General features: G+C 31.8%; 1 protein-coding gene across 2 annotated transcripts; it reads left to right on the plus strand.

The window, feature by feature from the left end:
- Positions 1-4,445: 4,445 nt before the first annotated feature.
- PDLP8 (plasmodesmata-located protein 8) lies at positions 4,446-8,662 on the plus strand. 2 transcript variants are annotated; one of them, XM_028249981.2, is made up of 3 exons: positions 4,446-5,389; positions 7,382-7,489; positions 8,500-8,662. In XM_028249981.2, exons 1-3 carry the CDS (start codon positions 4,621-4,623, stop codon positions 8,502-8,504), a joined length of 882 nt encoding a protein of 293 aa, XP_028105782.1. In that variant the 5' UTR covers positions 4,446-4,620; the 3' UTR covers positions 8,505-8,662. The 2 variants fall into 2 exon arrangements, with proteins under 2 accessions (XP_028105782.1, XP_082725730.1); XM_082869604.1 differs by lacking the exons at positions 7,382-7,489; positions 8,500-8,662 and adding an exon at positions 6,143-6,517 and having other exon boundaries at positions 4,493-5,389.
- The last annotated feature ends 5,707 nt before the right edge of the window (positions 8,663-14,369 follow it).

The following is a 14,369-nucleotide window of genomic DNA, read 5'->3' on the forward strand; positions in this document are numbered from 1 at the left end:
GGAAGTCTAGACCCAAGTTGATGGGTGAATTCAAGCGTATTGGAGAGGATGAAAATTTTTCTGGGTTGATAGTTCCCTTTTCTGAAGTTGAAATTTGGGGAACAGTGAGAGATAGTGATGGTAACAAAGCTCCGGGGCCCGATGGTTTCAATATGTTGTGTTTCCAGCAATATTGGAATGTGTTTAAGGGAGATATCCTTAAGTTCTTTAAAGAGTTCCACTCTAATGGATGCCTGGCTAAATGAGTTAATAGCTCGTTTATAACACTAATTCCCAAGATAGAGAATCCTGGTGGACTTGCTGACTATAGGCCTATCAGCCTTATTAGGTCTCTTTATAAAATTCTATCTAAAGTTCTTGCTAATAGACTTAAGAAAGTTTTATCTCAGATTATAGGTGAAGCTCAATATGCCTTCATAGGTGGTAGGAACATTTTGGATGGGGTGTTGATATCAAATGAGATAATTGATTGGTGGAAGAAAAGAAAGAAGAAGGGGATAATTCTTAAACTGGATTTCGAAAAAGCTTATGACACCGTTAATTGGGGCTGTCTGTTGGATTTCATGTCTAAGTTTGGCTTCCAAGATAAGTGGACTAGATGGATGAAAGAGTGCTTATCCTCAACAAGGGTTTCAATTATTGTTAATGGTTCTTCTACGGCAGAGTGTAGTCCAGTGAAGGGTCTTAGACAAGGGGACCCCTTGTCGCCTTTCCTTTTTAACATTTTGGCGGAAGGCCTGAATATGCTCTTCCAAAGAGCTAGATCTTTGGGTTTCATAAAAGGAGTTGCAATTGGACATAGGGAAATCAATGTTACCCACCTTCAATTTGCGGATGATATATACAATAGTTTTTTGTGAAGCAGATGAGCTTGAGATTCAAAATATAAAAAGGATTCTGAGGTGCTTTGAAGTGATATCGGGGTTGAAGATTAACTTTCATAAAAGTCATGTGTGCGGGGTTGGGGTCAATGAGGATGTCGGGGAAGTTTATGCGAAACAACTGAATTGTTTGTGTCAAAAACTACCATTTATGTATCTTGGGTTGCCATTGGGTGCAAGTCCAAGGAGGAGAAGTACTTGGTTGCTTGTAATTAACAAATTCAAGGCTAAATTGGCTTCTTGGAAAAGGAAGCTTTTATCATTTGGAGGCAGATTAACACTTGTTAAAGCAGTGTTGTCATCTCTACCCATCTTTTATCTTTCAATTTTTAAAATACCTGAGAGTGTAGTAAGACTACTTGACAGGATCCAGGCCAAGTTCTTGTGGGGTGGCTCAACGGTAAAAAAGAAGTTGCATTTGGTCAAATGGGAGGAGGTTTCAAAGAGCAAAGACATTGGGGGTTTGGGCATTAGGAAGTTAAGAACGGTAAACGACTGTTTGTTAGCTAAATGGTGGTGGAGATATGGTTGTGAAGATAGGTCATTGTGGAAGTCTATCTTAATTAGCAAATATGGCAACACTGGTGGAAAATGGCTTCCATTCACTGAGGCTGGTCAGCAGAGATCGAAAATTTGGGGTGATATTCTCAATACGGCTGTTAGTAACACCCAGCTCTACAGTTTCGATGTGGCAAACTGTGAAATTCAAGTGGGGAATGGAACTAGAATCAGATTTTGGGAAGACCATTGGATGGGTGAAAAATGTTTCAAGGAGGAATATCCAAGGCTATTTGAGCTATCGTTGGAGAAAGAGGTTCCTCTATCTCATCTGGTTGAAAGAAAAAGAATCACAGCAAGGTGGGACCTGAAGTTTAGGAGGAGATTGAGGGCTTGGGAGGAACTTGAAGTTGTAAGACTCAATGATAAGTTAAATAGCAATACCCCATGTTTGACTGAAAAAGCTGATGCCTTGGTTTGGAAGGCCTCTTCAAATGGGTTGTTCAGCACTGCTGCTGCTTACAATAAATTTACTTATGGGCAGGTTTTACCAGCCATTGAGCTTATTTGGAAGAACATGTCGTCACCAAAGGTTAAATTTTTTTGCTGGCTTGTTTGGAAAGGTAGAATCAAATCAAGAGCATATCTACAAAGCTTAGGGCCGCTGGAACAAAATACCAGGTCTGATTGTGTTTTTTGTAATGAGGAATTAGAATCTTTGAACCATGTTATGCTATTATGTCTTGTTGTTTGGCAAGTATGATCAAATCTACTAAAGTGGTGGGGGTTGCAATGGGCTTCACGTCAAAGTGTTGTAGGTTTGCTAGATTGGTGGAGAGGGTTTAAATGGAGAAAAGTTGAAGGCATAATCTGGAAGGTCATCCCATTGGCCACTCTATGGTCTATTTGGAAGATGAGAAATGAGTGTGTGTTTAATGGGAAACAACCTTTGATGGGGGAGTTGTTGGAACTGATTAAGACAAGAGTCATCTTATGGTTTAAGGCTGAGTCAAGGGATAGTTTCTACTCAGTTCAGGAGCTGGTGTCAAATTTGCAGCATGTTAGGAGGATTTTATGCTAGAAGGTTAGATTATGTGCCAGGTGATCACTTGTGGATTGGCTGGCAGTGGTGGAGTTGTGTTTGTTGTGTTGTTCTGCTCTGTGCTTTGCTGCTCTATTCTACCTTGACAGATTTGGAAGGCTGTGTGTTAATTGCTGCACAAATTCAGGTTTTTGCTGTCTTCTGATGTTCTGTTGTACTGTGTTGATGTTCCTGAATCTGTTTTGAGCTGGATTTGGTAGGGTTCAGTTGATAGGCAGAGGAGTTGAGTCAGATGTTTTGTAATGAATTCAGATGGGTTTGGAAGGCTTCAGTTCTGTTCTGAATATGATCTGTTGGTCTGCTCTCTGGCTTAGTCTCATGTCTTCAGTTGCTGGATGTTGGTTTCTGGATTGGTCTGATCTGTTGGTTTCTAGGTTGGTCTGCTCTTTGGTTGATCTGATCTATTGGTCTGCTCTCTAGTTTAGGCTCAAGTCTTCAGTTGCTTTGCAAGTTCTGCTGGATGCTGGCTGCTGAATGTTGGTCTGCTATGTTAGGACTAGTATGGTCTGATTCTGTTTTGTAACGACTAGTATGGTCTGATCTGCGGAGTTGGCTGCTGATCTGTTTTGATTTTCTTCTTGTTTCTTTGTTGGTTTCTCACCAACTGGAGCTTGGAGCTTCATTTAGCTCCAAGCTCCTCTTTATTGATATTTTGTAGTTTCTTGCATGGTTTCATCAATAAAGATCTTCTTTGCCGATCAAAAAAAAAAAAAATTATTACATTTCAAATAATATATAAGTTAATCAACACAAAATAAATCGTATGACGACTTTACTTTTGAAATGAACCATTTGCAAAATAAACATCTTTGATTGTCTTTATTTGAAGTAAGATTTAAAATTTACGATTAAATTTATTACAATTGAAAAATTAAAAACTAAAATGACACAAGTCTTAAACTGTATAGACTATTAATGTCATTCACCCTTGATAATTGCATTTTGATCAATATAAGTATACAGGATCCATTTTGAAATATCGGTATTAAAGTGAAAAAACAATATATTATGTTGAAATGCGATTAATATTAGAAGGATGACAAATACACTTACGATCTATTAAAGAGTGAGTGGCTTAATCGGTTTAAATTCAATTCATCAGATGATACTGATCGAATTTTTAGTAAATCCCTTACAATTTCTGTTAATTCCATTGTTATACCAGGTCTAAGCGTGACAATAGCAATGGAGTAGTGTTTTACAACCAATGTTGCTAGAGACACACCCAAGGATTGAGTTGGGAGTGCACGAATCATTCGAACTCTCTACTTGGATGTGCCTGCTTTGCTTTAGGAGGTATATTAGAAACTTCACAAGGTACTATTTAAGATAAATTATACTGGTAATCTATATATTTTGTTTTTTTGTGGTATCTTAATTTTTACATTTTTAATTAACTCAATTTTGATAATTTATTTTTAATTTTGTGTCAATTTAGTCTAATTGATAACATTGTTAGAATTTTTGATAGAAAATAATCAATGAAATTATTGAGGTTAACTCATAGAGTTAAAAACTTATAATTTTGTCTCTAAAATCATGACACAAGACACAGAACACTTATGTACATATTTTATATTAAAAAAATGCTAACGGTCGTGTTTAGTTTGACTAAATTGAGATAAAGTCATAAATTTATGATCAAAATTGAGTCCATTAAAATTATAAGAATCAAAATAACATAAAAATTAAAATACATGAACTATCTACGTAATACGTTTTACTATTTAAATTACAAATTATAAGGGTCATTTGTTAACTGACATGCTTTCCCCATCCAACTTCTACAATAAATTCAGACTAAACTTAATCACTTGGCCAAGGTAGACTAATCCATTTTAAGTCCTATATTGCCCTTTCAAATTTCATCATCAAGTTCTATATGGCCCTTTCTGGCATAAGCCAAAATAGTCTTGGCAAAAGGACAAAATCCCCCTTTCTTTAAAGTAAAGCCTCTCCACATTAGAATTGATTAAAGACAAAAAAAAAAAAGCTACCCCAAACCACTCACTCATCAATCACCCTCACAGCATCAAAACCAAACCAAAGCATCAAAGAACAAAATCAAATGAGAGGAAGACAAAATTGAAAATAAAGAGAGAGAAAACAACAGAATCAAAAACACAAAAAAAAAAAAAAATGTTGAGAAGCCTTCACCTACACTCCACACTCAAAACCCTCCCACCACCTCTGAAAACACTCTCCTCCCTCTCCCTCCCCCTTCTCCTCCTCCTCTCCTCCCTCTGCAACCATCCCCGCCTCATCACCGCCAACATCTTCATCTACGCAGGTTGCTCCCAAGAAAAATACCAACCCAGCTCGCCTTTCGAAGCCAACCTCAACTCTTTCCTCTCCTCAGTCATCTCCTCGTCTTCCCAAACCTCTTACAACAGTTTCGCCATTGGAAATACCTCTGCTTCCCCAGAAGGAGCCATATACGGGTTATATCATTGTCGCGGTGACCTAAAAATACCGGATTGCTCAAAGTGTATCGAGAGTGTGGTTAGCCAAATCAACTTGGTGTGTCCCTACGCTTATGGGGCTGGCCTACAACTAGACACTTGTTATCTAAGGTATGAGCATGGAGATTTTTTGGGAAAATTGGATACTGGACTTAGGTTCAAGAAGTGTAGCCGAAGTGAAAGTAATGACGTGGAGTTTTTTAGGAGAAGGGACGATGTTTTGGCGGACTTGCAGGGGGCGATAGGGTTTCGGGTGAGTAGGTCAGGTTTGGTTGAAGGGTTTGCTCAGTGTTTGGGGGATTTGAGTGCTTCGGATTGCTCGGCTTGTCTTTCGGATGCTGTAGTGAAGTTGAAGAGCTTGTGTGGGTCGGCTGAGGCTGCAGATGTGTTCTTGGGACAGTGTTATGCTAAGTATTGGGCTTCTGGCTACTATGATACCTCTTCTGGTAAGTATTCTAGTTCATGTTTTCATCATCATCCATGAATTTTTATTGAATAACTTTAAGAATACAAAAATCGATTGCAAAATTTTTGTATTTGATTTTTGTAGTTATAGCAAAACTGATTTTCAAACATAAATAGAAGCTGCTATTAATAGTGACTGAAATCACTTTGTAGTATTCTGATTCAATAAATATATGTGCGTAAAATTTATGCATAGAATTATACCTTTAAAAAATAATATGGTGTATGTTGAAACTCTCATTTGATCACACATTGATGTTTTTGAGTTATTTTATGTACACAAACTCTGTATTAGTATGGTTGACTGGACATGGGTCCCTTTTGAATTTGTGGGACCATTTTGAAAAATTGTTGTGTTTATTTTTGGAAAAAATTCTTTTAAAAAGTAATTATAAATTAATGATAAATTCTGTTGGGCCTCCCTGAAGCTCACCATAGAGCTCACATTAATAATTCGAACTGTTCAATACGTAAAGCTCGTCAAGAATATTTTATTCTTGTAAAAATTTACATTGATCAGATCACAATTGCGTCAATAATTTATTTTTAAAATCATAATTATCATTAATACAAATTTGATATGATCAAGTGACTATTGATATTCAATTAATGTGATTTTTTATAAAAATAAAGTATTCGATAAGATTTACATATTAACTTATTCGAATTATCAATGTAAACTTTGTGTTGGACTCACGAAACTTAACAATATACTCTGATCTAATTTTGGACAGGAGAGAAGCTGAGCCTTTTCGAAGATACGTATTTCTAATGAGAGTTTGTTCAGTTTAAAAAATGTTGACCACTTTTACTGCATCAATGACAGAGAGAGAGAGATTCAAGTTAAAAAAATTTCAACACCAAAGGATCAACTCAATGGCTAATCTTTTTAAAAAGTAAAAGTATTAAGGCCATTGGCACTTTGTTGCTTTCTTTTAGTCACTGTATTGTTTTGTGTTTCCAAGAAATCCATTTTTCTTTCTTTCTTTTCTTCTTTTTCCTTTTGTTTTACACTTTTTGTTTTAATTTGAGGTAGGATTTTGATGAATGCTAGTGACCTAAATTACATTATTTTAATGATTAACAAGGTCAAATTTATTCTTAAACAATGTTGTTGGTGCTTCCATTATGAGTCTAATGATTTATTCTAAAGCTACATATATGATGGCTGAGAAAATGTAAGAAAATAAAAGAAAATCATTGTACTAGAATCAGTCCCTAATTCTGTTCCCTTAGGTTCTGTTTGGATGAACATTTAAGTAGAAATTTGTGAGGGGAAATAGGGGGAAAAAAAAAGGAAAAAATGACATTAAAATCTTGGGGGAAAAAAAAAAAAACTTGGGGTTTGATCCTTGTAACAAAATAAATACTGATTTTTTAATTTTGTCAATTTAAATTATAATCTTTTAATTTGTTTTCAACTTAAACCATTTATCTATTTTATTTTACACATTTTTCGTATATTTACATTGAGTTCAATAACTAAAAATACTATACTTTTCATAATTTTACCTTGAAAAAAGTCTGGAAAACACATTGTGTGTCTCATTATGCATAATTAAATTTAAACCACACATCCATATTCATGGTAAAATTCTGAACATTTTTTTATGATATTTTAGGGTTTCTATCTATCTATATATATATATATATATATTTCTAGGATAAATTATAAACACTTCTTAAGATTTGCTTAAAATATAAATTGATCATTTTAATTTTATTTTCATTTATTTAAATTTTACACATATCGCATATGTTAGCCACTGCTATATATAAATGTAAGAGCTACAAACAAAAATTTTAAAAAAACAAAAGAAGAGAGAGAAATGTTTAAAGAAGAAGTTTGGTGAGGTAGTGGCAGCCTTGCATGCTCTCTTTGTTTATCTTTATAGGCACAGTAGTTAGTTGTGGTGAGTACTAATTCCAATTCCTTTTTTTAAAGGTTTTGGTGATTGTGTGTTTGTGTGTAGATTCTGCAAACAAGGACCAGGTCGGAAAAACAGTAGCCATAATAGTAGGCGTCTTGGCCGGTCTCGCCGTTTTGATCGTTCTTCTCTCTGTTTGTCACAAAGCACTTGGTATGATCTCCCTCCATTTTTATCATTTTTAATAAACAAAAAACCAAAAATGAAATTGGGTTGCGCTCCTCATCTAGATGGAGAGGAGATGTTGAGCTCGTTTCAGAATTCACATTGAATGATACAAATTGTTTATTCTGTAAAATTTATTGAAATCCATATACAAAAATTAAGTTTATTGAACAATGAAATCCATATAATTAGATTACATTTATCTTAATAAATAAATAAATAAATCACCCATTTTAAAAATTATATTATCCGTTCAATTTTCAAACACAAATTTGATCAATTAATCAAAAATTTTATATGAACTATCTTCTCGATAAACTCTACAAATGAATGGTTGTTCAGGTAGGCCTCATAGTAGGCACAACGAGCCCAACATTGCCTCTCTAGTTGGATCACCAACTCTAGAAAAGTCATCTTCAATGAAATTATGAAATTTTGGTGTCGTATAACGTTTATAGTTTATTATTTTTTATTTATGAAAAATATTAAATATAATTATATTTATTTTTAGTAAAATAAAAATACAAAATATTTTTAATAAAAATATTTTTAAAAATATATTTTGACAAGGGAGGGTGTGGTTGGAAGTAAAGGGCGGACTCGCGAGAAGTGGTAGTTGGAGGTAGAGGGGGACAACTGGAGTTGTGACCCTAGCTAGGGCGGTGACTAGAGATGGAGGGAGATTCGTCAAAGTTGATAGTTGGCGGTGGTGAGTGGGAGGAAGTGGAGGGCAGAAAGAATGTATTTTTTTTTTTTTTCCATGAAAAAGTAACTTTTTGTGTCTATTGCGTTTAGTAAATTTTTGTAAACTATTTATATTGTTTTGGAAATAAAAATAGACATGACACAAAAAATTATAAAAATGGATTATGTTTACGGTTTCTTTGAACTCATATAAACTATTCATCAGCATATATTATTGTATATATTATTATAAGTTATGATAATGATAAAGATGAAGATAAGAATGATGATTCTGATCTGATACATGCATGCAGGTTAAAGGAGATGAACATAGAGACGGTGGTTTATTTTCTTTTAAATGAAATGAAGCGTGGTCATTGTAAAAGGACCCATATGTTTGTTACAAATATTCTTGTGACATCTATTTCTTCCACTTTAATCCATTTTAATATCAATTTGGTGGTGCACAAAGAAAAAGTTTGGTTTTATCTTTTGCATGTTATAAAGTAGCATTCTTATCTTCATTACTTTTAAGCCACTAGTTATATAGTATTTTTGGATTATCAATTTAGCACATTAATGATGTGGTGTTTTTAAACTAATAAAAGTACTAGCAATAGAATGAGTAGCTGATTTGATCCATTTTGATTAGTTGGATGGAAAACAAGTTGGTCCCAATCATTTTTTTTTATATAGGATTTCATTAATCAGAAGTATCTTTGTATCATGTAATATGCTAAGAATATTGAATATAATTTCCCTCTTCAAAGGAGCCGTTGATTCCCCTACAAATTTCACCAAGAATAATAGATCGGGAATTCAGACAAAAATAAAATAAAATAAAATAAATAAAGAAAGAAAAACAATATCGCTACAACAAATAAAAGTTTTAGAGATCAAATATTTTGGTCTCTAAAAGTGAAAATTTTATTACAAATGACATTTAGGGACCAATTTTTATCGTCATGAGGATAGTCGTTAAAAGCTCGTCTCGAAAAGTCTAAAACAAGGCTTTTAGCGACAATTTTGAAAATGTTACTAATAAATAGACTTTTATGGACAAAATAATTTGGTCTCAAAATAATTTTTTTTTTGAGACAAAAAATTTGGTCCCAAAAAGATAATAACTTATCACTAATGTCTAATTTTTATTGCTAAAAATATAATAACGACACTTTTTATAATAAAAATATTTGGTCCCTAAAAAATAATTTTATCCTTAAACTTTAGTCTCTAAAATCTTAATTTTTTATAATATATGTTCATAATCATATAAAATATTAGTACTAAATCTAAATCACACATTATTTTAAACACTTTTTTTAATGTCAATTCTTGGTCTCTAACATTATTATTTGACCCAAATAACCATCACTTGCTTTGGTATATCTTATTTACTAAATTCTAGTTTTGCCTTCTAGATGGAGCTAGCACATGTTGAGCTCCACTTTAGGTAAAAAAAAAAAAAAAGCATAAAATCCTTGTCAAATTAGCATGAATGCTACAGACCTAGAAATAAACCTAAGAAACTGACCATCATTTGATTTATTTTTTGTGACATGATGGTTGGATTCTATGTTTTATTTATCTGTAATATTTTTAATCTTTTAAGTGATTGACATGTGTCGTAATATTTTTGTTCATTGTTATGTGGATTATCAGGTTCGTGGAATTTGCGTTAGGCACCTAGAAATTATTTCAAATTGTGAGTTCATATTCACTTGCATATTTCTTAGCAGGAAAAAAAAAAAAAATTGCTATTGATACAAACGCAATGAATAGAAGCACATCAAAACTTGCATGATTAACTTGTGTGTTTTAAAAATATACTCAATAATGTTAGATATTGATATTCAGAAAAATGATTACAGGCGCACTTTGGCAAGTTAGTAAAAAGTTAACTTTTTGACTTTTTAATTTTTTTGAGTCACATCAACTCTCGATTTTTTTACACAAACTCAAAAAAGTCACAAAAAATTTTCTTTTTACCAACTTTCTAGAACACCACTAGATAGTATAAATTTATTTTCAAATGCGAGTCTCATTATACAATCATTAAGTGCCCACTAAACAACTTAACTTTTTAATAACCTCAAGAGGTCAGCCTTGTAGTTAAGGCTTGAGATTTGGGGTGTGCTTCCACTAAGTTCTCAAGTTTAAAACTTCTTAGGTGCAAATAATTTCTTGGGACTAGCGCATATAAGACTTTTGTCTTGACTTTAATTGAGACTCCCCTACAAGTATGGACCAGATATTTGGTTATCAAAAAAAAAAAAAAACACCTTGACTTTTTAGTATTTTTTAGCTTTTTGGTTTATTTTATGAGATAAAAGAGTTTACTCTTTTGGAATTTTTCTAAATTGAATAAATAATTGAAAAAAATAATTGATTAATATATATAATATGATATTTTGACGTTTTTGTGGTTTTTTAAGTAACCAACGAGCACTAATCTAGATCACACATTCTTCATGGATAAATTCCTGAATAACTTTTCTGGTTTTCTAGAAATACATTACAAAGAATTTGATGATCCTTTTCCTATAATGTAAGCTAGGTTGAAATATACTAGGCAATAATTATAGGGCCAATTACGCCTTAGTGTAACTTTTGAAAAAAATTACAAATATATGAAAAAATTTATAATTATTAATATTTATAAAATTTATTAATGATTTAAAATTATATTTTGAAAATGTCATTGATTTGATATTTTCCCATAATTATAAGCCTTGGGTCAATGTTATGAAGAAAAAAACATCTTTAAGAGATAATCCATTTTGATTGTATTTTTATTTAAAAAATATTTTATGAACTATTTTCGAATAAATTTTTTAAAAATTACCAATGATAACTCTAATGAAAAAGTCAACGGCTACCTTAGTGAAGAGAAATTGGAATTTTGAAATAAAGGTTCCGTTTAAGATTTTTATTATTTGGTTGATCATAAAGTAAAATATTTTTTGACAAAAATGACTTTCCCTTTAAATTTCGGTAAGTCATTTTTGTATACCTTGTTCCAATCATCCCGGCAGTTTAGTGAGCAAGTCCAGTGGGTTTTGCAGCTATATGGATAATTATTGGTTCTCCTCAATGATCAATTCAACATATACAAAAATTGCATGCAAAGGGAGAAAATACAACTTGAGTACTATGAGCCTCCGTTTGGGAAGTGGGTTGACTTTTTGGCTTTTTGGCTTTTTTGACTATTTTAGCCTGGGCTAAAAAGTTTGGTTTGGGAAGGACTTTTTGGCTTTTTGGCTTTTTTGATTTTTTTTGTGAGAGAAGAGTGTAATGATTATGGGTTGGATGTGATGTTTTGTTTGTTGTGGCTAAAATAGCCTGTTTTGTCTTTTGTGGCTATTTTAGCCCCAACCCAACTTGCCAAACACCACCTCACCGAAAAATAGAAAGAAAATTTATTTTTTTGTATAAAATTGTTTTACATAGAAAAATAATTTTCGTGTAAAATATTTTATTTTGAAACAAACGGAAGCTTTCCAGCTCTAAAGTCAGGGCCTTTAAAAATGAATAACATAGTGTTGTTGTTAGGACAGTCGCAAAGAACACTATTGTGTACTAGCAATTTGGTTTTGATATCCCTTGTAAGATCGAGTTCTATTATTTCACCTAAAATCAATTAGTGTTACATTTGCCATTGCATTACACATGCTATTTCTAGAGTAATTGTAGAGAATAATATTGTCTACTAAACACTCTACAATAATCTTAACTTGCAATAATCTCTCAATATATTAGTTCAGGAGTCCAAAATAATTTTGAGCTCCTAAATTCACAAGTCAGATTTATTACAGAGAATCTCATTCATAAGATAACTGAAAAGGAATTACCCAGTCTACCATCTTTATATCTAAGTTTTTCAGCCAACAAACTAAAGACCAACTACCACAATCCCAATAGTCTCATATTTTTTGCAAAAAATATCCAATTTGCTAAAAAGATTCAAGAACTCACTATTGTTGTCCTTACTGTGCCTTAAAACAATCCTAATTTTATACGCTTTATTTTTTTTTTAAATAAAAGCCCTTCCAACACATCTCCATGGCCATCTTCCGTCAAGCACGTTAAATTCTAACATCATTAACAGAAAGATAGATCTTATTTCATGGACAATGTTTGAGATGGTGAAAAAAAATCCCTCAATTTGTTCCACAATTATATGAAATGATAAGTGTCAAATTTTAATTTATAAATAATTCTATCACATAGACTCCACTGCAGTCTACATTGTAATATAATTTCTAAATCATGGATTTCTATTTCTAATCTAATATTTCTATCATTTTTGACTGTTTGGCAAGTTATTTTTTTTGATTTTTTTTTAGTTAAAATAGTCAATAAAAACAAAATAAGTTAAAATAGTTAATAAAATAAAATATTATATTCAAATCATAATTATTTTATCATTTTTTTTCTTTCAACCATCGAATCAATCAGAAAAAGCTAGCTTTCCTAAGACAACTTTTTAAACTAAAGTAAAGTAACTAAAAACAAAAAAAAACTAACTAAAACACGTCGGGTATGTTTGGTTTGTGTTTGAGAGATGTGTTTTAGAGATAAAAAGTACGAAAAGTTGTTTGGTTTGGTTTTTTTCAAAAGATGTTTTGGAAAATTATTTTGAGAGAGAGTTTTGGAAAAAGTGATTGATTTGATGTGTGTGAGAGAGAGATTTGTTTGGAAAACTTGTTTGGTTTACAAGTTTTGAGAAATTTTTTTGAGAAAATTTGTTTGGTTTGATTACTTTTAAAAACTTATTTGTAGAGAAAATTTCCCAAAATTTTTTCCGAAATGCAAACCAAACGAACCCGTCATCTGTCTGAAAATAATAATTCATTTTAGGGCATCAAACTTTTTTTAGTTTTACAATCATTACATTTTAAAAAAATTATTTTTTCAAAATTATCTTTTAATAGTATGTTTTTGAAAATATCAATGGTCATAATTGTACTTTTTGGATATGTTTGATTGGATGGATTAGAACATGGGATTGAGATTATTAATCCGTGGGTCCAATTTTTATAATATTTTGGTTTAGGATTATTAATCCAATGGATAATTAATCCAACAAATTTGTAGAATTATTAGTAATGGAATAGGGGTGGGATTATTAATCCAATGGATAATTTATCATATTAATCAAATTGGATAGTGAATACCATACTAATTTAATAGGATTATTAATACCCCACTATTAATCTTGTGAATCAAACATGACCTTTGTGTTGTTAATAAATTTAAAAGAATGACAATAGAAAATTCATATTATTTTAATTCTTAATTTTTGAAAAATAACTGATATTTTAAAATAATAAAAAATAAAATGAAAGACTAATATTTTGAGATAGAAAAAATAGATAAACTTGCCACACCAGCCCTTTGTTTGATGCGTAATGATAAAGAGTTCTAACACTAAAACTCTAACATGAGCTTTAGTAAAGTGTCAAAAAAAAAAAAAAAAAAAAAAAAAAAAAAAAAAAAAAAAGCCAAAATATTACATTATCATATGGGACAATCATTAAAACTTTATTGCAACTCTCAAATTAGAGCTATCGTTGTTTGATTGATGGGACTTGAAAGAGTAAATTTTTTTATTTATAACTTAATAGAATGTAAATTTAAAAAATGGGACTTGTGTTAATAAAGACAGATGATACAAATCAAAATGAAAATAAATAAAGTTCAATTTTAGTTCAATTCACAAATCTAAAAATATTACTCTTTTGGAAATTAATTTTGGGACATCAGGGTTTTTCAGAGTAGAGATGGAGTGAGTGCAGAGAGATTGCCAGTGGTGTATGGGATTGTAAGATTATGGTGGGAGCGTTGAGCTTTAGATTGAGAGCGGAGAGATGAGGAGATGAGAGAAATTATGAGAGAATCTGAAAAATGAGATGATTTTAGGATTAGAATCTATTATATAAGAGAAATAGTTTTTCTAACCCATAAACTTTGTAGGAGATTTATTATTTCAAATCTAATTTTTTGATTAAAACAAAAATTCTGTATTGGCCTAAACCCTATAACCCATTACTACCAACTAATCTAAATCCCACCACAGCACATAGCAATCTAAGAAAAAAGTTGGGCCCATTATTGCACAGCACACAACAATTTCAAGAAAAAATTTGAGCGAGCGAGAGAGTTCACATAAAGTAAAACAGCA

The sequence above is a fragment of the Camellia sinensis genome, chromosome 5, assembly GCF_055761805.1.
Source record: "Camellia sinensis isolate YWXY chromosome 5, ASM5576180v1, whole genome shotgun sequence".
Taxonomy (NCBI): domain Eukaryota; kingdom Viridiplantae; phylum Streptophyta; class Magnoliopsida; order Ericales; family Theaceae; genus Camellia; species Camellia sinensis.